The sequence below is a fragment of the Cervus elaphus genome, chromosome 13, assembly GCF_910594005.1.
Source record: "Cervus elaphus chromosome 13, mCerEla1.1, whole genome shotgun sequence".
NCBI lineage: Eukaryota > Metazoa > Chordata > Mammalia > Artiodactyla > Cervidae > Cervus > Cervus elaphus.
In genome coordinates this window covers 47,207,758-47,231,470 of record NC_057827.1, presented here as the reverse complement: position 1 = coordinate 47,231,470, position 23,713 = coordinate 47,207,758, and the positions used below count along the sequence as shown (strand labels likewise).

At 43.2% G+C, this 23,713-nt stretch overlaps 2 protein-coding genes across 2 annotated transcripts in view; both read left to right on the top strand.

Moving 5' to 3' along the window:
- LOC122706419 overlaps window positions 1–3,963 on the top strand; it is a 149,978-nt gene extending 146,015 nt beyond the window's left edge. The window contains exon 9 of the mRNA XM_043921559.1: window positions 3,545–3,963. Coding sequence (XP_043777494.1) covers window positions 3,545–3,751 — 207 coding nt within the window. The 3' untranslated portion in view covers window positions 3,752–3,963. The remainder of the gene's footprint in view (window positions 1–3,544) is intronic.
- A 12,931-nt stretch (window positions 3,964–16,894) lies between these two features.
- EGLN3 (egl-9 family hypoxia inducible factor 3) overlaps window positions 16,895–23,713 on the top strand; it is a 28,904-nt gene continuing 22,085 nt past the window's right edge. The window contains exon 1 of the mRNA XM_043922080.1: window positions 16,895–17,570. Coding sequence (XP_043778015.1) covers window positions 17,214–17,570 — 357 coding nt within the window. The 5' untranslated portion in view covers window positions 16,895–17,213. The remainder of the gene's footprint in view (window positions 17,571–23,713) is intronic.

Here is a 23,713-nt window from a genome sequence, read left to right as displayed (position 1 = left end):
GGCTTGCCCTTTCCCTTTTCAGCAGCTCTCTGGAGAAGAAAGTTAGTGGCTCTTTGCTGTCTTTCTCCCAGTTGTTAGAAAAGGAGATTCTGACTGGCCCAGCCTGGGTCAGATGACTGCCGTGACCCAACTGACCATGGCCAGAAATCAGGAGCACACTGCTCAAGATGGGGGCTCAGGGGGCCTCTGTGAGCTGGGAACATGCTTGGAAGAGTTCCTTGTGAGAATGAAGCTTGAGAGAGGCGAGACTGAGAGAGAAAGTTGACAGCCATGAGAGTCTAGGTGTTGATTAGACCCATGGGAATAGATGAGACCAGGCAAGGAGGGAAGGAATCCTGAAGAATGTGACTTGAAGGCTGAGTCAAGGAAGAGGAACCATTTCTCTCAGACTGACCCTGACTTGTCAGGGAGGAGAACTCCAGGAATATGTCAAGAACCAGCAAAGGCAGTTTCTGGCTGCCTTTCCTTTCTGGAATTTATCAGGTCCACTGCTTATTTCTCTCAAGGGATTTTCTAGATCCTTTGTCTGTTCCCCTTCCCACCTGTGGACACTGTGAATTTTTCACCTTGATTGATGATGACTCAGTTACACTTCCTCGCCTGGGGCTCCTCCACACAGGGATGGATCCAGGTTTAGATGGAACCTTGAAGTCCACAGAATAGTGGGGACCATCTTTACAAAATCATAAATTTTGTTGGAAGTATGAAGTTATGAATATAAGTTACAAGAATAAATTTATTTATTTAGAATGAGAAAAGAATTGACAATAATTACAATATTATTAGGTTAAATACCACAGATATCACAAAATCTAGAAGGTCATATAATTTAAAAAATTAATTAATTCTTTTAAATACCTCTAGAATACTTTCCTCTAAATTTTTGATATCATAGATTTTAATCACTCCTGAATATTCATTGGAAGGATTGATGCTGAAGTTGAAACTCCAACTTTGGCCACTTGATGCCAAGAACTGACTCACTGGAAAAGATCCTGATGCTGGGAAAGATTGAAGGCGGGAGGAGAAGGGGATGACAGAGGATGAGATGGTTGGATGGCATCACCAACTCAATAGACGTGAGTTTGAGTAAACTCTGGGAGTTGGTGATGGACAGGGAGGTCTGGCTTGCTTCAGTCCATGGGGTCGCAAAGAGTCGGACATGACTGAGTGACTGGACTGAACTGAATGTGACAATGGTTTTGTAATTGTTTTCCGTAAATAGGTAATTCACTCTTTCCTCTAGTATAGTTGTTTAAACTTTCAAAAATTGATAGTTCAGAAAGTCTTTTTCCAGAATCACAAAGATTATTGATAATGCCATCTAAGTGTTTAAGGTTGATATTGAATGTAGGGAAACCATCAGATTTCTTCTCTATGTGAGCTATACATTTCAGCCAGACTAGCTTCTGGCCCTCAGCATTTCAAACCTGCTTCTCCTTACACAGAGGCATCCAGTGCTGGGCTCTGTAAGATGCTTTTGTCCTGTAGGACAGCTGCTGGCTCAGCGCTTTAGGGCCAGGACCGCTCACACTGGAGATGGGGAGATGGGAGATGGGAGATGGGAGATGGCTGGGGAGGGAGGGGGGTCATTTTTGTTGTTGTTTGTGTTGTGCAGCTTGCAGGATCTTAGTTCCCCAACCAGAGATCGAACCTGGACCCCCAGAAATAGACGCACTGAGTCCTAAACCCCTGGACCACCAGGGAGTTCCCAGGAGGGTGATCTTGAATAGCAATTCACCAGGGTGGGAGAGAGAGAGGTGAAGGTGTATCTTAAAGTAGGTGAATCCAAAGAGGAGATGATAGGAAGTTGAGGGAGTTCCTGCTAATGACTTCAGATTTTACCATGAGACAGAGTTGGCTATGAGAGGGAGGAAGAGATTTTAGGAGTAGTAGGGTTGTCGGGTTGTCAGGTTTAGCAAATAAAAATGAGGACATAGTAAATATTGCATGGAACACACTTAACACTAAAATGTATTCATTGTTTATCTAAAATTCCATTTTAATTGGGTATTCTGTATTTTGTCTCACAGTCCTAGGTGGGGCCTTAAGAGAAAAGTGAAGCTCTGGAACAGTCATTGAGAGGATGAGAAAGCTGACCAAAGATTAATATGAGGAAGGTCCAATTGAGATTAGAAATCAGAAAATTCCTGCCAGTGGTGTTGGGGTGTTTCTCTAGTGGGGCTCAGATGTTCAGGTACATTGGTATGCACACAGCCTGTGATTACAGAAACAAGGTTTAAAATATATGGTAAAAGATGGAATTCAGCTAGGTTTCTCTCTTTTTTTTTATGCTCACTATTTGTGCTTTCAATAAAACCAAGGCAGCAGAAATTTTAAAAAGAAAGATGTACTGATTATAGATTGGCATCCAAATCACAGAATGTGTTAACATAAGAATATTTTATTCTATGCTTCCCAAACATGCCATAATATATTCACCCGAAGCAATAAATCCCAAGCTGCACAAGCAAATTATAAACAAATGATAGAAGCTGAAGTTTCCTCTCAAAACAGGCTAAAGAACAGATAATTTAGAAAGAACAGATTTTATTGGAACGTCAATAGTTTTCATGACACAGATACTTAAACTACTCGTTTTCAACATACCCATATAAAGAAAATTATAAAAGGATTTTTGTGTTTTTTTTTTTAAGAAAGGATAATTTGACAGATGGAGTCTTTTTATGGGATCAGTAGAAGTGATAAAATTGAATAAATTACCAAGATTTTATCTCCATTTCTGTAATTCTCCCTAAAGATTTAGAGATGGCAGATTGAATCAACTGGGAAATAAATTTGCATGTTTATAACATGTCTAAAACAGAAATTAAAGACAAAAACTTCTGACTTGTTTTCAAGAGTGGTTTGTCTTAAGGAAACCTGCTTGCATGAGATATCACACATTCCTTAACCAAGTATCAAGGCTCATTGAAAGGACTTGTACCACCAAAGTTCCAAACACCTGAGTTCAGTGAACTGTCTATTATTAAACTTAGTGTCCAAGTACAGATAATAATAATTGTGAGCTAAAAAAACTGGAGCAACTCAAAAAATGTACTAAATTCTAGGTAATTTTATACATGAGGTGATTGTCTTATGACCAGGCTAAACTAGATTTTATAAAGTAAGTTAGTGAGTAAATCATATAATTTAGGATGCTTTATGCCAGTGTGCCTAATTGTACTGCAGTGTCTTGGAAGCAGGACCACTCCCACCTCCAACTAAATCCATGTAATAAAAAAGGATTTGGGGGTTTATTTTCCTAGTGGGTGTTCTCCCTCTGTGTAGGATCCCAATTCCAAATTTGCATTGGTTGCTGTGTATGGATGAGAGATGTTTTGAGAAGATGTGACGTCAGGGGAATAAGAAATTGGAAAGAAATCAGTGCCTCTAAACGAAGCATGTTGCTGTCTTCCTTTGAGGAAACACTGAGCTCTTCCTTGGATTAAACACAGCTCTAGAACAAACATATTGTTGACCTGGTTGTAGAGAGAAGCTGAGAACGTGGTGGTAACTGCATTCTTCTTTTCCTTTCGCCAAGAGCAGAGCACAGCTGCCAGCCCAGTTCCCCCTGGCGGAGCGCACCTCTGACCCTCACTTGGAGACCTCCTGGACTCTTCTTGGACTTTCCAGCCAATGGCTTGCAGTAGTAGGGAAAACTCACTTCTATTTTGATGGTATGGAAGGAGTGAGGCCTGGTAATCAAACTGGGCATAAATCCCAGCTCCATCACTCACCAACTGTGTGACTTTGGGGAAGTCACTTTTCTGAACCTCAGTTTCCACAACTATAAAACAAGAATAATAATTTGTAATTTGCAGAGCTGCTGTGAAATTAAACAAAGCAAAATATGTAAAGGCCTTAGTGGTTTCTGGCCTTCTTAGTGGAGGCACTGGCCTAGTGTAAACACCTCTGACCCCTCTTCCTGTAGGTCCACCACTGGGTTGCCTCAGTTCTGGTGCCAGGTTCTGAGAACAGCCTGCTCCGCCCTCTTTTTCTTTTCTTCCTTCTCATCCCAGTGTTACCTCCTATCCTGGCCCCTCTCCAAATCTGGTGTTACATGAAATCGTCTGCCTAAAACTTTGAAGGTGTTCCTAGGCTAGAAATCTCAGGGGTGTCTTCTCTCTTTCCTTACCCCTCCATACCTTCTCCCTGGCATTCTGACTTAGCGATTCCATCCATAATTGTGGCTTTACCTCATTTATAGGGAAGGCTGTCAAATCTGTTTCATGCCTTGACTTCCAAGCCCATCTCTGTCCTCCTTGTCCCCCGATCTCAACCGTCAGGGGGAAAGTGTACAATCTGCACTTAGTCATTTTGCAGACGTAGCCTATGAAGGCATAGTAACATCACCTGTTTATCGAGCACCGAGTAGGTCCATGTCTCTGCACCAGGATACAATACAGGAGGGAAAAGATGTGTTTCTTGTCCTCAGGGGCTCCTGGGTCAGAGAGAGTTCCAGTGCCAGGTGCACGTGAGGCATAACTGTAAACAGGTGTCACTGGAAATAGAAAGTTATTTGTCATTGTGGCCTTTAATGCTATCAGTGGAGCCAAGAATAAGCCATTGCCAGTACTGTCACATGGGAGAAGATAATGGAAAGAAAGAAGGGAGGAAGGAAAGGAAGTAGAAGAGAAAGAAAAGAAAGAAGAAAAGGAGAAAGAGAAAGGAAGGAAGAAAGAAAAAGGGAGGAAAGGAGGAAGGAAGGAAGGGGGATTTAAGAAAACAGGCAGAGAGAGAAGTCATGAGAAAAGTCAAAAGAAGTCAGAAAGAAAAACACCAACACAGTATATTAACACACATATATATATGGAATTTGGAAAGATGGTAATGACAACCCTATATGCGAGACAGCAAAAGAGACACAGATATAAAGAACAGACTTTTGGACTCTGTGGGAGAAGGCGAAGGTGGGGTGATTTGAGAGAATAGCATTGAAACATGTATATTACCACATGTGAAACAGATGACCAGTCCAAGTTCAATGTGTGAAACAGGACACTCAAAGCCGGTGCACTGGGACACCCCAGAGGGATGGGATGGGGAGGGAGGTTGGGGGGGTTGGGGATGGGGGACCACATATACCCGTGGCTGATTCATGTCAATGTATGACAAAAACCAGCACAATATTGTAAAGTAATTAGCCTCCAATTAAAATAAATTAATTTAAAAAAATAAAGCAAGGGTCTATACTGAATGTCACCCAGTCAGACTCCCAATACTTAAATTTCCTCTGTAGTGTTTGCATCTAGGTATGTTACACTTATGCCTGAAAAATTCCAGGGACAGGAAACTCACCCATAAATATTCCTGGAGCCGATTCCATGCTGGACAGTGATAATTATTAGAATGTTCATCTAATAACATAGAATTTAAAATTGCCTTCCTATCATTTTTTCCATTGGTTTCGGTTCCCTTCTGGGCCTTAAAGCTAAGCCACACTTCCTTCCCTGGCCTTCACAGCCACCACTGTCTGGGCCTGTCTTGTTCTTGAACTTCACTGTGTGCTATTTCCTTCTTCAGCTCAGTTTGCTGACTCCTTTCATTGCTAATACACCAGGCATGTTCCTGCCTGACAGCCTTCTGACCAGGGCTCTGTCTCCTGCTCTCTGCATGAAATTTAGGTTTCAGCTCAAGTGCCACCTTGCTAGAGTAGCCTTCCCTACCAGAATAGCTAATATAGCTCCCTCTTGGGAGGTTAAATTTGATGACACTGAAACAAAAGAAAAAACACCTCTGATGACCAAGCACCCATAAGCCAAGTCAAAAGTAGAAAAAACCTGGGAAAGTATTTGCATATTAGCTATGACATGACTGATTTCCTGAAAATATAAAGGCTTTTCCTAAAAAAAAAAAATCAATGGGGCTATTGGTCTAATGTGGAAAAAAAAAAAATGGGCAAAAGATATGAATAGTTCACCAAGCAAGCCACCCACATATGTTGCTCAAACATGTAAAAAAGTACTCAAACTCACCTTTGGTTAAAAAGAAGAGTGAAAGAGATACTTTTGTATCTATCAGATTGGCAAAGATTAAACAAAAATAATATTGGCAGTTATGCAAACAGTTACACAAACAGTAACCCTCATATCCTGCTGGTAAGAGTGTAAACTGGAGCAATTTTTATAGAGGGTGATTTGATAATATTTATCAAAATTACAAATGTGCAAACCCTTTCACCCAGTGATTTTTACTCCTAGTAATTTGCCCCACAGATATGCTCTTGAGTGTGGGAATAGATTTGGGTACAAAGGTCCTCATGACTGTGCTGCACGTAATAGCAAGAGGCTGGAAAATACCTATGGATCAGTCAGGTGGGAAATGGATAAATCAATTACAGTGCATTCATACAGTGAAATAATATGTGGTTATTAACAAGAAAGAGGCAGATCTGTGGCACTGGGGTGCATTGAGTGTATTTTGTATTGGCTTGCAGATATTTTAAATTTATTTTTTATTAAAGAGGGCCCCTAAAATTGTATCAGCTTCAGGCCTAACAAAACCAGGGTATTCCCCCTGCAACTCAGTGAGGAAACAAGACACACTCCTGCAGTGATACAGGTTTGCTCCACGATGATGCGAGTGGGAGAGGGATATGGAGGGATATAGGGTTGGGTGGGGAATCTGCCTGCATTGCAGGAGACCCAGGTTTGATCCCTGGGTCAGGAAGATCCCCTGAAGAAGGGAATGGCTACCCACTCTAGTATTCTTGCCTGGAGAATTCCATGGACAGAGGAGCCTGACGGGGTACAGTCCATGGGGGTTGCAAAGAGTCAGACATGACTGAGCAACCAACATTAATATGTTGCAGTAATATGGGCATGGATCAAGGTTGAGAGTGTGAAAAAGTTCCACAGGTGTCTACTATATAAAAAATAAATAAACAAGGATCTACTGTATAGCACAGGGGAACTATATTCAATATTTTGTGATAATGTATAATGCAAAGAATCTGGAAAAAGAATGGATAGATATAGATATATGTCTAAATCACTTTGCTGTATGCCAACAACCAAAGCAACATTGTAAATCAAGTATGTTTCAATGAAAACAAAGTTCCGCCGCTGATTCTGATATGCTCACTCCTTTGAGATTCACTACTACTATGTGTTCAGCTGCAAGTCCCCAGTGCTGTACAACCCTTCCCACACACGCCCCAACTTCTCCTTATGACTTCAGAACCACTCTCGCTGTCAGCTGGAGGCCGACCCCTGCAGCTAATGTCCTGGTGCCTCCATCCATCTCGTCCATCTCCCTGTCCTCATCAGTCTAGTTACCTCGGCCCTTGAGGCACCTCTCAGATGCTGGGACCAGCCATCCTAACTCCAGAGTTGTTTCCTCTCCCTGGCTCTTCTGGCCTCTGATGTGACATGCCACACAGCTACTATTCACCTCATGTTTAATGGGAAGATGGCAATATGCCACCGGGAATTCCTGGGTCATTCTCAAAGCCTATCAGTGTTCTAGAGTCAAGAAGCCTCTAAACAGTTCTTATCTTACATAAATTGCCTGGGTATTCACTTTCAGTTCATCTCTTCTTTGCCAGTTGTCAAACACCTGCTGCTGCTGGGGGAGTTTGGAGAAATTTTGAGGAAGCTGGGGAGTAAACCAGCCCTGACAGGAAAGATTCCAATCACATAAATCAAGCAATGAAGTTAGGTTTAAATATGTGTGGTTATATATGTATATACATATATACACAATATATAACCACATATATTGAGAAAATCAGATTTCCTTGAGTTCTGTGCATGAATATAGAAACAGTTAAGTATGCAGTGCATTCATTCAGGGTATGGTGAACGTCTAACTTGTGTCAGGCGTAGATTTAGGCAATTAGGGTTGCTGTGGTGAATCCATTCCTGCCCTTAGACTCCTGGGAGGAATAGATATAAAACAGATTCAAACCAAAAAAAATAAGAGTAAAATTTTTATAGGCACCAAAAAGGAAATAAACAGGAAGCTGAGATGGGCGATGCCTCCTCTTGTTTGGGTGATAAAGAAGGCCTTTTGGAAGAAATAACACGGAGGAAGTGATGAGAAGCTTCCTTTATGGAGGCTAGGGAAAAGTGTATTCCAAGGTGAAGATACTGCATATGCAGCATTGCTAAGGTAGAAAAGAGAGCTTGGCTTGTTTCAAGAACAGCAAAAAAAGTTGTGGGACTAGATCACGGTGGGTGAAGAAGATGAGGAACAACGAACTGGTTCCTGGGGGTTCCTGGGCCATGTTAATGAGTTTGGATTTTAAGTGCAGAGATTTTACAAAGCAGAGTGATGCCACCTTATTTAGGCAGGAAAATTGCTCCAGCTTCTGTGTAGAGAATGGATTGATGTGGGGCAAGTGGCAAGTGGAAGCCCCGAGAGAAGGCTGTTGCAGTAATCCACTTGGGAAATGATGGCAGTCTGGACCAGTTGTGGCAGTGAGGCAGGGAGAAGAGGAGGGTTCGGAGTTGCAGCTTGGCAGTCAGATTAAGGGGGGTGTTGTGAACCCAGCGTGGGAACTGAGATTACCCATATCAGTCAGTGTCCAGCTGGGAAAACAGAAACCACGCTAGGTATTTCATGTGGAGGGAATTTAACCTAAGGAATGAGTTACAAAAGTGTGGCAAGGTTGGAGCAGCCAAAGGGGAAGATGTGGTAACCTAGAGATGAGCATCTGTGAGAAGTCTTGGACCGCTCCAAAGGCTGAAGATGAAACAGAGATGGCAATGTTTTCAGAGCCCAGGAGTATCTGGCATTCAACACTGCAGAAAGCTGCTGATGCTGTGGGCACTGGCCACTGTCCCAACCAGCGATGCTATTGCTGGACCTACTGAGGGCAGTGCCAGCCACTCTCAGGACCTTTTTTTTAAATGGAGGGTCTCTCCTTCCCTCATTTCATCTGGTTTCCCACCAGTGCTTCCCAACGGCAACATTTAACTGGGCCAGCTGGCAAGGGAGTCTGGGAGATGCCAGGCACAGGATCCCAGCCACCTCCAACTGACCAGCACACAGGATGGCAGGGACTGTATTTAACACCAGCAAGCCAATGACCGGCACATGGAAGAACTAAAGATTTGTTTTAAGTAGGAAAAACAATCTATAGTTTTTAAAAATGTATATATTTTAGGACTTCCTTGGTGGCCCAGTGGCTAAGACTCAGCGCTCTCAACACTCCCAACAGAGGGGGCCCAGGTTCAATCCCTGGTCAGGGAACTAGTACAGGTTCGATCCCAGCTCTGGAAAGACCCTACATGCCACAGAACAACTAAGCCTGTGTGCCACAGTGGCTGAGTCTGTGCTCTGCAACCAAGGAGCTGAAACTACTGAAGGCCGAGTGCCCTAGACACGTGCTCTGCAACTGCAGTGAGAAGCCCGCACACTGCAACTGGAGAGTAGCCCCTGCCCAGTGCCACTAGAGAAAAGCCCATACAACAATGAAGACCTAGCATGGCCTAAAGTAAGTAAAAAAAAAAAAGTGTGCACTATTTATTATGGCTACAAGGTGACCATTTCTCTGGTGTTATCTTTTTGATAGCGAGTAGCTGAAAACCATGACTTTAAGTTGGCTTTAGACATGAGGAAATGCATTATCTCAAATAACTGGAAGTCCAGAGGTAGGACAGGCTCCCGGAATAGTAAGATAAACTGCTCTGTGATGTCACCAAGGTCCCAAGTTCTTTCCACACTCTATTCTGCCTTCCTCTGTGTTGGCTTCCTCCCGAGCCTGGCTCCCTTCATGGTGACGAGACAGCCGTAAGAGGCCACGGGGCTGCCTGTTTCCTTTCCCATGTTCAGCAAGAAAATGAGATCCCTCCCTTCATATTCCCTGGAAGGAATATGAATTCCTTTCAAGCAGATCAGTGGTTCTCAGTACTGCTGCAAGTTAAAATCACCAAGAGTGCTGTGTCACTTATTTATTAATTGATGGTGATGATATATTATTTATTTGCTATTTTATCTTTGAAACTGCAATACCTAGGCCTTTTCACTAGAAATGTTTATTAGTTGGGGGTGGGGCCCAGCTGGAGGTCATTTTTAGAAGCTCCCAGCTGATTCTAATGGATAGCCAGGGCAGAGAACCACTGGGTTAGGTCACCTGCCCACTCCTAGACTAGCAGTCACCAGGGTAATGCCATGAACTGACTGGCTTAGGAAAGGGCCTCAAAGTGTGATCCACACACCCTTACCCTGACCAACCAACAGAAATAGCTCCTGGGACCTGTTAGAGACGCAGATTCTTGGGCCTCACCCATGCCAACTGAATTTGAAACTCTAGAGGGCCAAAAGTTTGTGTTTTAACAAGTTTGTCGCTGGTTCTGGTGGATTACTTATGTCTGAGACCTACTGCCTTAGCTCAATCAGGCTCGCCTCTGAAGCTGGGGAGGGTAAATACGTTTTACCGGTGAACCCCAGGACACTGAGCCTTTTAATGCTCCTTCCTCCCACTGCCAGGTCAGAAGAGGGCAGGGGATCAGCCTCCTGAACCCCCAGACTCCTGGCTGTACAGGGAGGGCTCCCGATTGTCCCACCAAACCTCAGCCACTGCAACGGGCTCAACAGTGGGCCAACCCAAGATGGGAGGAAGCCATCTTCTGTGGGTACCCATTCCTTCCTACCCTGGGGAGACTGCAAGTTTCTGCAGGTGCTAAAGAACTGAAAAGACAAATCTGGCACATATACTTTCCTGAAATCACTCTGAACTAGTTTCAACTACTGTATAATTGCAACAGCATCCTGGAAAAGAAAAAGGCCATGTGGTAAAAACAGAAGAAATCTGAACATGATAAGGACTTTGGTTAATAACAATGTCTCAGTATAGATTCATAAATTGTGACCAGTGTACCATACTAATATCTGATGTCTGTGGGGAAACTGGGTGTGAGCCTATGGGAACTGTGTGTAAATCTTCACAACTTACCTGTGAATCTAAAACTATTCTTTGTGTGGCCCCATGGACTGTAGCCCACCAGGCTCCTCTGTCCATGGAATCCTCCAGGCAAGAATACTGGAGTGGGTTGCCATTCCCTTCTCCAGGGGAATCTTCCCAACTCAGGGATCAAACACATGTCTCTTGTATTGGCAGGCAGATCTTTACCTCTGAGCCACCAGGGAAGCCCATTCTAAAATAAGGTTATTTTAAATCAACACATTAAGGTGTGAAATTCTAATGAATGGAAGCACCTTTGGAAAAGCTTTATAAAATTAAGTAAAGTTAAATTCTTTAAAATATTCCATGCTAATATAAATTTCACACTGCTGTATTTTTATGATTGATGCCATGTTTTTAGCCAGAGCAAATGCTTTTTAGACATTTTTAACTTAAACAAGAGTTGAATTGGAAAATACTAATGAATATTCCAAATACATCGCACGTCCCAGAACCTGCACACAGCAGAATTATCAAAGAGCAAATGAGAGAGACTTAAACTTGTCCATATGCTTAGAAATTTTTAAGAACCAATATAGAAAGTTGCATTCTTTGCCATCCCCTTAGACCTGGAAAGGAGTAGGATGGGTGGACTCCACAGGGATTGGGACATGATCAGATGCATCTCTTTCTCAACCCAATTCATAGCAGTGAGTTCAAGCACAAGTTCCCTTCAGGCACTCTCTTCTTATTTTACCAGCTCCATTTAAATTAAATGTACATCCTGTGTCCTGAGGGGCGTGTCACACAACCCAGTGGACTGAGGTGTGGCTCACATCCCACGACTACTCTCAGCAGACTGTACATCACTAAATTTATACGGGATTCTTGGAAACACTGGGCTATAATTGGAATGGAACAAGGGCTTCCCAGGTGGTCCTAGTTGGAAAGAACCCGCCTGCAAATGCAGGTTAGATGTAAGAGATGTAGGTTCAATCCCTGGGTCAGGAAGATCCCCTGGAGGAAGGCAAGGCAACTGACTCCAGCATTCTTTTCTGGAGAATCCCATGGACAGAGGAGCCTGGCAGGCTGCAGTCCATAGGGTTGCACAGAATTGGACACGACTGAAGTGACTTAGCACTCATGCAAAGAGCAAATCCTGATTCGTAGCTTGGAAGATTCCTCTCAATGTAGTCGGCTAAATAATTCATGGTAAGATTTTTGCTTATCTTCCTCTATACCAAGTATCAGTAAGGAAACCAAGAGTTAAAACTGTCATTGCAGGTGAAAATGCTATAATTAAGACTTACAACAAAAAAGAGTACTTATAGAGGAGCCTGGTATGCTATAGTCCAAGGGGTCATGAAAGAGTTGGACATGACTTAGCAACTGAACAACAAAGGGCAAAAGCATTGCTATGCCAAGCAAGTGGCTCAAAATACTGCCCCCCCCCACCCCACCCCTGATCTTGTCACATTTGAAAGCTGGCATTGCTATATATCTCATTGTGTGGTCTTGGACAAATTCCTTAGCCTCTCTATGCCTCATTTTTGTCATCTTCACAGTGGCAAAAATAATAATTCCTTGGCAGTGTTAGAAGAATTGATAGAAATAATACTTGTAACACTTTTAGCACAGTGCCTGGAATATGGTGTTAAAAAGTGTTTGTTTGCTAAATCAATAAATAAAATCATCCTTGCCCACATTAAATCCATTCCGTTTAATGATAAACCTCTTGATGATATGGCATTGCAAAAACACGAAAAGCATATTCAGATACCATCTTGGAAGGAGGGAAACTCTGGCACAGTAAGACATTGAAGGAGTGAAAGAAATGTAGATGGTTTTCATCAGAAATAAAAGAGGATGTGATGGAACCCTCCCAAATTATCAGCAGAAATGTAAAATGGCACAGCTGCTGTGAAAAACAGTATGGCAGTTCCACAAAACAGTTAAATGTAGGATTACCATGAAAGTGGGAGGAAAAAAAAGTTAGCTGCTCAGTCGTGTCCAATTCTTTGCCACTCCTTGGACTGTAGCCCATCAGGCTCCTCTGTCCACGGGATTCTCCTGGCAAGAATACTAGAATGGGTAACCATTCCCTTCTCCACTCAAGGAGTTGGAATCTTCCCAACTCAGGGATGGAACCCAGGTCTTCTGCATTGCAGGCAGATTCTTTACCATCCAGGAAAGCCCCATATGACCCAGTAATTCCACTCCTAGGTGTATGCCCAAAAAAATTGAAAGCAAGTACTCAGATACTTACACACACATGTTTATAACAGCATTGCTCACAATAACCAAAAGGTGAAAACAACCCCAATGCCCATCAGTTTATGATAGATAAATAAACATCATATAGTCATACAATGGAATATTAGCCATAAAAAGGAATGATCCATGGCACAACCTGGATGGACCTAGAAAACATACTAAGTGAAAGAAGCCAGACATACAAGGCCACATATCTTGTGATTCCACTTGTAGGGAATATCCAGAAAAGGCGAATTCATAGAAATTCTAAAAGGAGATGGGTGGTTGTCAGGCGCTAGCAAATCAGGGAGTAATTGCTTAATGGATGCAAGGTTTTCTTTTGGAGTGGTGAAAGTGTTTTGGAACTAGAGAGGTGGTGGTTGCATAATATTGTGAATATACTAAATGCCAATGAATTGTACACTGTTTTTGGTGAAATTTACCTAATCCCCTCTCCCCCCCCAAAAACAAATCCCACATACATACATAAATAGAATAAGAGAGATTGCTCTCTTGGAGTTGAGAACACAGAAACATTCCAGGCTTCCTCTTCCACTGACCAGAGATTCCTTCCTTAGGAGAGTCCCTTAATGTCCAGGCCCTCTGGACCCTGGTTTCCACTTTGGTTGGACCACTCGGATCCCTTCCAGTTCAAATTCCAAAGCCAAGAAATTCATCTTCCTCCTTTTACCCTCTCTCATCTACATGCTTAAAAAATACCTGCCTGTGTACTGCAGATATATACTGGAAGACCACGTTGTTGAAATTAAATTATAGGGAAACTAATTTGTTTTAGTTATTAATAGGAAAAGTGTTTTAATATTTATGATGATAATGACATAAATTAATGGACAAATAAGTAAAACAAATGCACTTTAGCCATTATCTTGGTGTTTGCCATTCTGTTGTTCAGACTCCTCTGAGCCCGCGCACGGCTCCAGCCTGTCTGCACCCCTCGTTGTAATCACACACTGTGCTTTTGGCCAGTCACAGTATCTCAGGCTCCTCTGCCAAATGCAGTGCCGGCAGCCCCAAGTTGATTAGGAGGCCTCGGATTGATTGATAGGTGCCCTTGCCAAGTAGGAATGGGGGCAAGGGATTGAATACCTTTCTAAACTGCCTATGCTTTACAACCAAAGTAATCTAGAACAACTTAAAGATTTTAGTCACTAGAACTTGCTCATGGGCTATTTTGGTCACAGCTGGACTAGTTACAAATTTATTCTAAAATTACAGAAATATGATTTGAATAGTGAGCCGAATTTACCTAGTCCAGGGATTTAAAGCCCTGGGTCAACAAGTTGATTCTGGGAGGTACGGATGTATTTTTCTGTATTTCACTGACTACCATGTCCTAATTATTCCTAGAAGTGTCAGGTATATCTTCAAAGAAACTTCAGGTAGCAAATTTTCAGCCAGCTACCAAATCTGTCATTCCCCCCCACCTTCAAATTCAAATATATCTACTTCTGAGGCTACAACAAACCCCAAAGCTGCAAAAAACCTCCAGCCACTGCTTACCAGGGCCCATGTCCAGGCAGCTTCAGATCACTCTACTGATCACTTGTTATCCATCATGCCCCTGAAGGAGCTCACTGGAGGGCCCAAGGTATCCTGGTTAGGCAGGGTTTAAGCACAGTGGAGGAAAGGGCCTTCCTCTCTTTTGGTATTGCATCTTCATCTTAGTCCCTGCCGCAAATGAGCAGCCCCAGATTTCTCTTTAGGTCTCCTGCTCCCAGAACTGAACGTCCTCCATGGCTGGATAGAGAGGTGAAGCCAGGAGACAAGTATCCTGCAGAATGCCTAACTGCCCCTCCACTGGCCCCTGGGGTTTTGCTCTGGGCCAGGCTGCTCTGCCTGACACTCTCCCAGTGATCTCTCTCTGGGGAGGCATCTCCGTCCTTGATGCAAATAGGGCCAGTTTCCAACCAGCCCAGACTTGCCCAAAGCCCACGTGGAGGTTGCCATGGCTCAGGGTGAGACACCAGTTTCCCAGTACCTACTTATTAGGCCCCTACTGTGTGCTCGGTGCTGGGGGTCCAAGAATTATAGGCTCTTGTCATCCAGGAGCTACTGTGGGAATTTAGACAGCAGCTCCTTGAGGCTGGCCAGTCAAGCCATTACCTCAGTTGGTGCACCTCCTGCTGGAAGCTCATACCAATGGTGTCAACTTAGTGCTGCCCTGGCAGAGAGCCTCCTCCCTGTATAAGTAGGAGTTTCACTGGGTTTCTCGCTGACCGCTCCTCTGGAACATTCTTTGGTTCTTACTTGACCATGTATTTCTGTCTGCTGCTTTCCATCGGCAGCAACAGCATCCCTTTCCTATTCTGCTCTTAGTTCCTGGCCCAGACTTCGCTCCATTTCTCCTCTCAGATGAAGAAAAGAGAGAGCTGTGGGCAGGAGAATAAAAGTGTCAGATCTATATGGAATTGTATACGAAATAAACAATACCTATAAAACCTGTACACTCTTTTTCTTTTCACAAATGTTAATTGTACTTTTATGTTTATGAGTGAACTGTTTTTTCTTTTTCTGTTTAAATAAACTGAATAAAAGATAAAAATACAGTTAACATTTGTAAAAAGAAAAAAAAAAAAAAGAGAGAGAGAGAGAAGAAGAATGTACATGTTTTACAGGTATTGTAGGACTTCCCTGATGGCTCAGTGGTACATAAGGGAGGGTGGGGCAGTGCTCGATTTGTAGATTGGGAAGATACCCTAGAGAAGGAAATGGCAACCCACTCCAGTATTCTTGCCTGGGAAATCCCATGGACAGAGGAGCCTGGTGGGTTGTAGAGTCAGATGTGACTTAGTGACTAAACAACAACAACAAATTTATTGTAACTTTCAACTTAATGTGAGAACTGTACGTTCTTTTGTTCAACTTAAATGAAGAACCCAAGTGCAAACTGATGTAAAATTTAAAATACAGAAATGGCTTTGCGTGCAATTTATGAGTCTTTTTCTCTTGAGTCTGTTCTTTGGTGTTCAGTAGGAAAGGGAACTTTAAAAATCCATTAAGTAATCAGCTTACCTTTGGATAACTAAAAAGTCTTGAAGGACATAACCTATGTTGGCTGTTACATGAATGAGCATGTGGTGAATTTTGAAGGCAGACTTTCAGAACATCATATTTTATATTTTAGTAAGAAGCTTGAAAGATAAATTGATCAAAACATGCAGCAAAGCAAAATACATTATTTTCAGTATGAAATATGACCCAGTATTTCTTCATTGTTCACACCCTCCCTTCATTGAGAGCACGGGGCCTTGAACATAGTAGGGGTCTGGGAGATGCTTGTTAATTTTAATTAAAATTGGATTCCTCCCAGCCTCTCAAAGTCTTGAACCTCCCGACCTGGGTCAAACAGCTGAGGAAAGGAGAATAAAGTACCAAGAAAAGCTAGAAGGAATTCATTGCTAAAATATTTGTTTCTGGGTTTATTATTTTATTCAAAAGTCTAGGAAGTGACCGGTCTAGAATGTGGCAGCAAACTGCTGTTAATCCCATTTACATTTTCAGAGTTGGGATCCAGGTTTTCAAGTTTGTTAAGGGATTTTATGCAAAACTGGGCAAATCGACAGCATTCTAAAAATGCCGTCTGTTCTCCAACTCCTCTCCTGGTCACAAACAAGCGAGGATGGCGCCCGGCTCGCCCGGCTCCTAGAGCGAGGGGTAAACCCGGCTGGGTGGTGGACTGGGGAGAAGGGCTGTCCCGGGGGCGGTCCCGGGGCGGAGCCTGGGCGGGGCCCGTGACGCGTGGAGTCGGGCCGGCTCAGTGGCTGGACCTCAGCCTCTCCCCGCCTGGGGCCGCCGCCGCCGCACCAGTGGTGGCTCCACATTTCCCAAAGGGGCCCTCCGACTCTTCACTGGGCCAGTCTGGCGCTGACTCGCGGAGCTCCGCACAACTCCCGCTGGTCTCTAAACGGGATCCCTCCTCCCCAGAGTTGCGGGCAACTTTCCCCTCTCCCTGGCGCCGCGGTGGCTTGGGGACCGTGGCCGCCGCAGGTAGCTGAACTCCGAGCCACTCTCCCCGCGCCTCGGCTGAGCGCACACGCAGGTCGCTCTCTGCACGCTGGGGATCCCCAAGCTCGGCTTGGCGGGCGGGATGCCCCTAGGACATATCATGAGGCTGGATCTAGAGAAAATCGCCCTGGAGTACATAGTGCCCTGTCTGCACGAGGTCGGCTTCTGCTACCTGGATAACTTCCTGGGCGAGGTGGTGGGCGACTGCGTCCTGGAGCGCGTGAAGCAGCTGCACTGCAACGGGGCCCTGCGGGACGGCCAGCTGGCCGGGCCCCGAGCCGGCGTCTCCAAGCGGCACCTGCGGGGTGATCAGATCACGTGGATCGGGGGCAACGAGGAAGGCTGTGAGGCCATCAGTTACCTCCTGTCCCTCATCGACAGGCTGGTCTTGTACTGCGGGAGCCGGCTGGGCAAATACTACGTCAAAGAAAGGTCCAAGGTAGGACGCGCGCGGGCGCCCGGCCGCTGCTGCAGCCCGGAGAGCGGGGACGTTCGAAGTCCGTTGTCTGTCCCCTTGGCAGGGCTGCAGTCGAACTTTAGTTTTTAAACAAGAAGCAAGAAGTCCGCCTGCCCCCCACCCCCGCCCCTCACATTTCCATAGGTTGTTAGAAACGTTATGTATGATCTGAGACACACTCGAACTCGAGATCTTAAATGTCTGCTTTCAAGTCACTTAATAGTGCCCTTCAGCCCTTCACTGTGTTCAGAGGGGATTACAACAAAAGCGCTTTTAGAGAATTCTAGGGACAGTGTGATTTCACAGTGTGGCATTTGGTTTGTGGAGTCTGGCAGGTGTGAGGAGAATTTGATCTGTGAAAGAGTAAGGTTCATCCTCACTTTTGGGTGCTGCCCTTGGCTTGTTGCATCCAGGACATTGATCATCCAGTTGATGTGAAAATTCTCTCCTGGTGCTGAGCCCCAGCCACCACTTACCTTTCTTGTCAATTTCTGGGGAAATCCACTCAGAACAACCAGTTGAGTGATCAGGAGAGGGTAGTCAAGTACCTCTGGAAAGAAACCATGTTTTTGTTCACATCCCAGCAGTCTCTCCTTAGGTGGTAATTTTTCTTGGAAACGTTTACAGGTAGATTGGCAGAACTATGGGAACGTGGGGTACCATAATGTTGGGCATGTACATTATGCTGGGATAGTCCTGCTACTCAAGTGTTTTCTACAAATGATAATCCAACCAGTTTTCCAGGGTATTTCTGAGAGTGATTTATACTCCTTTTATTGTAGACCCTGTCAAGGGGCACTTAGAGCTGTAGAGAAGTTTTACTTTAACACAGTGAGGCAAAACATACTAGTGTGAGAAGGAAGGTGAACATTCACCTATGTACCACTCTGTCACACTGCATGTAGTATTCTTCAACTTAAGACTGCACCTGTGATATTAATAAAACACACCGTTGTTGTCTCATTTGTCCCATAAGCTGAGAGGAACACTTTTTATAAAGGAAAAATGGCTAAGACTGAAAGTGCATAGAAAGGAAGGGGTTGGCTTGATCAAGTAGAACAGGGGAGAAAGAGATTGCAGTTACCTTTCCAGCCAGGAGGACAGGGCTGGAAACACTATTTTTCATAGAATGCAAATAAAGTAAATCTTAGAAGGAAATGCTGCTTCCTAACCTTTGATTGAGGGAAAGCTCAGTTAGCTGGTCTCTGTAGAACATTTAGGGTAAAGTGCCTCTTTACGCCTGTCCCATCATTTTGGTGATGAACTAGAGAACCGTTGGTCTTGATTAGTTGTGTTTCTGCACTTGTTTTGTAAATGACTGCGCCTTTCGGATGGGGGAGGGCTCTGGCTAGCCTCTGTGCTGTGGAGGTGCTTGTGGTTTCAACCTGAAAACAGCAGATGGCTTCTCTTCAGTTTTTCAAAGTTTCTTTCAAATTTTGTTGTTATGAAATTCACTCCCAGCATTATAGGAATGGAATTTGCTCAGCAAGAGATCAGAATTCATTGATAGAAAGAGGTCACTAACATATTTAAAAGTTAAATTTTTTGTTTTTGTTTTTATTGTAGATTTGACTTAACAGACAGTTGTTGGGTTTTAGGCTAGAATTTAACTCCACAAATTGAATGAAAAGCATTGTGTACCTCTGAGTAAGGGGGGAAAAAAGATCTCTGGATGTGATTCTTCAATTATGGATTATCATATGGGTATAACAAAACTTCAGTTAACCCTTTCAGAAGGTGACTGAATTGAAAAGAGAAAATTCATCTTTTGGCCAATGAAGAGACCTCTATCCATACCTTGATTTTCAGCTTTGCTTTAGCTGTTTGGCACAAAGCTCTTTATTTCTGGTCTTTAGAATAATCACCTGTAAACTTGGATATTCCCTGGTCAGCTAGAACCAAATGTAGACCAAACTTGAGCAAACCATTATTATTGTTTGTATAAAGAAGTCTCCTTGGTAATGTCTTGTGGCCCCTCAGTCTCTTACTTGAAGTTCATTATTGAAGCATTATAGAAACACATTTCAATTTTACATGATTTATAATAGTTCTACCTTAATTTAACCTTATTTACTTCTCTTCCCTCAACTGAATGCCTTACTCTACTGCTTCCCAGGGTAGTGATACAAACCCAGTTTCCTGCTCCATCCTCAAAGCAGGTTTTTAATAAAAACTAAATTTTTAAAAGGAAGAATTTGTACATTTATTTTAAACATTTATTTGTAATTTTTTATTACGGAAATTTTCAAACATATATGTGTAGAGAGGCTAGTGTAATGAGCTCCCACCACCCGTTTTCAACAACTGCCAATAGATACATTTATGTATTTTAGACCAGTTGTTTTTTAGATACTTGAAATTTGTTTGTGTTATGCTTATCAATCCTGATTAAGCACTTTTCCCCCTGAACTTTTAAAGGTCATTGAACAGTGTAATAATGCTTTTTATCTTGATGAAAGAATTACTAGAGGCATTGGGAATAGGATAGGAATATATACTAATCCTAAAATTGAAATTGTGGAAGCGTATGGAAAGAAACATTAAAGGGTTCCTTCCCCTCCCTGCCACAAAAGTTGTTACTGATCAAAATTTATCTACCTCCGCTTTGTTAGAAAAAAATCCAGGGGTGCTGAAGACTCCAGGGAAGACGTTTCCATGATACACAGCAGAATGGTGCCCCCTAACTTCAAGTACTATCATTGCTTTCAGGCTATGAAAAGATTTCTTATCTGTTACTCCCTTTTGGATAATTTTGACCATATCCAAGATAAATATTGGTTTTAATTTGCTTCTCTTGCTTTGGCTGCCTAGATCTTGGACGTGGCTGTTTTCCAGAGGACCTGTAGTTTATAGAACCCAGAATCCTTCTGTTTGAAGTATCTCACTGTAGACTCACTAGTTAATAACTCTAATAATAATAGCTACCTTTTAATGAGCAGTTGGTTCCATCTGGCACTGTGCTAAGCACTTTTCAGACACTATCTGTCTGACTTAGTCTTCAGAACCATAATCTTTGGCAAATTGAGTGATTAAATCATCTGCCCAAGGTGATGAAGTCAGCAGTGAATGCAGTTTGTCACAAGGGTTAGGGATTTGGACTTAACCTTCACTAAGCTTGTGGCCGTAGGTAAGTTTCAGTTTTCACCAAGTGTAAAGTGAAAGATACTACCTTACAGCTTGGAGGGTGGGGGGATTGGTGAAGAAGCATGAAATAAGATAATGAACATAAAATTCTTAGCAGAATTCTGAGCCTTCATAAATGTTACAAGGGGAGATTTGGGATTCTGACCCAGTTCTGATTGAACCTAGAGTTTGCTTTTGACTCTTAGGCTCTTACATTCCCTCCTTTCATTCCCTCAGCGTGGGGAATTTTTCTGGAGTAGGGAGACTAAGGTGGACAGACATCATGCCTGCCCCACTAGAGCTTACATTCACATGTACTTTTGAGTTGTAGGACCCTCGGCTTACACTTGATCAATTCTCCAGCTTAAAAAAGAAAAAACCCAAACATTGAAGTGGGTCTGTTAAGTACATTGGAAGAAGAGAATGGAATGCCGTGCTAATGTTTTCCTACTGTTATTTGCAGGAAACGCATTTATTAACAAAATTGGTTGTTAGGGTTCCTGACTGGACTAACTCTGGATGATAGGGTTATGGGATTTGTATTGTGAATCAACAGGTCCGTCCTCCCCTGGAAACTGTACAAAGAAATAATGAAACAACCATAAGTTGTGGATAACAAAAAATATATCACAAATGGTGGGTTTGTTACTTTGCTGCTAGAGCACTGACAGTTTTGGCCCTTCCTTCTGTGATGGCAGGAATATTCATGACTTGATAGAGCTTATTATGGTTGCAAACTGCCTTAAGCAAACCTGGGATAATGAATTTCAAAGAATAGAACCTCTCTCAGGACCCAAGTGCAGGAAATGCAGTTGGGGTTCACAGAAGCCTGGAGCCATGAACTGAGAACGAGAAAGGCCTTAACATCCAGGAGAGCAGGTGTGTTGGTTCTTGTCTCTGGCACTCTATGGCCTTCGTATTTGCTTCTCTGCTTGCACGCTGTTTATTGCCGTCTCTACCTTCCATGCAGCTCTTACTGATTCCTCTGCAGTTGGCTCAAGATGGCTGCCTCACAATGCTCATTTCAGCCTCAGTTTGACTTCAACAGAGACTTGACTAACATTGTAGGAATGCTTTTTCATTTCCTGAGAGAAAGTATTATGGTCTCACTGTGGCTCAGAGGATCCATCAGCCTTGGGTGGCGATGGTTGAGGGGGGCATGTGGAATCATACATAACAAATACAGGTTACCAGGGCCTGTGAGAGGTGCAGTTCTTAGAGTAAAGGGTTTGGGGACTAGACATCATACATGGTGTCTCTGCAACTAAAATCTTACAAATTTGTCTGTCAATGAGTTATTTCAGGGGAATGAGACACTAAATTTTAAAGCATGGGAACACCTTTCTATAAGGATGTGAGGATTCTTATAAAAGGTTTTGTATTTGAAAGTCACTTAGCTCTTGGCGGAAGAAAATAATTTACAGAATACAACCTTAGTGAAGCAAATTTCTCCACAGGGTGTGTTTTCATAGAGTTCTTTGTGCATTTTGTTGAATGACACTTGGGAACACAGAAAAGGTGTGCATGTATGTTTCCTTTATCATTTCTATTGTTCAGTTTTGGGCCAGTGGCCACCGCAGCCTTGTCTGCTTGCAGTGAAGCGGGAAATCAGGAGGTATCAATTTAATTTATTCATTCACAAATCATTAAATGTCTTACACTGCAGTCCATCTGTATGTGGATGGGAGAAAGGAGATGGAAAGGGATGATAAAAGCACCTAAAGAAGTAAGCTGAAAGTTGAGTGGTGTAAAATAGTTGTTACCAACTTTGCTGTCTTTTTCTGGTTTAACAGGCCACTTTTACACTGATGGGTCATTTTTGTTTCTCTTCTTTGAGCTTTCTCCAGTTTCTCTATTTACTAAACATGAAGTGACCAAAACTATTAGGATTTTAATGTTAAAGTTTTTTGCACCTAGGGAAGTATCAGAAGGAGCCCAGCTGGCTCAGTGGTAAAGAATCGACCTGCCAATGCAGAAGATATGGGTTTTATCTCTGATCTAGGAAGATCCCCTGGAGGAGGAAATGGCAACCCACTCCAGTATTCTTGCCTGGGAAATTCCATGCACAGAGGAGCCTGTCAGGCTACAGTCCATGGGGTTGCAAAGAGTTGGACACGACTGAGTGAATAACACTTAGGTGGGAATTACATTGTCTGTCTGTGCATTCAACTTTTGGATGTCATGAACTATTTCCCTTTCTGACCTTACTTAGCTCAAGCAAAATTTGTAAATACTCTCCTGATTCTGGGCTTCCCTGGTAGCTCAAACGGTAAAGAATCTGCCTGCAGTGCGGGAGACCCAGGTTCAATCCTTAGGTCGGGAACATCCCCTGGTGAAGGAAATGGCAACCCACTCCAGGATTCTTGCCTGCAAAATCCCATGGACAGAGGAAGCTGACAGACTACAGTCCATGGGGTCACAAAGAGTCGGACACGACTGAGCAACTTCACTTCCTTCCTGATTCTAGACTCTGGCTAGAAGAATTTCAGATATTATTCAGATGCATATTATTACAACTCTATCCTGAAAAGGCTCTGTGTCTGGGAGACTTCTCTGATGAGCTTAAAATTGGGAATGGAGTTTAACCCATAATGAGCAGAGCACATTGGAGAAGCATCTCCAAGCACCCCAGCATCCTGGCATTGGAGGTTAAAGTTCTGAGGACATCTCACCTATGGACCATGTTTGGCAAGACCTCTGCTTCTGACTCACCTTTGTGGCCTCCAATAAATTAAATGACAGTTTGACCTGTGTCTATTGAACACCAAGGAGCAGCTTGCAGGTTAGCGCAACAGAGGTTATTAATTTTTCATTAATTATTATAGGTCTAGACTTGATAATTCCTTTATAGCAGTATTGTAGCTGTTAACTAATATTGCTCTAAGAAACGAGTGTCATTTTTCTCTAGTGTTTGTCAAATGTGCATGTTCTGACAGTAATGATAGTTCAGATGTATTCTGCTGGGCAACTGCCAGGGGTGCCCAGTGGGTAGCTGAATCCAA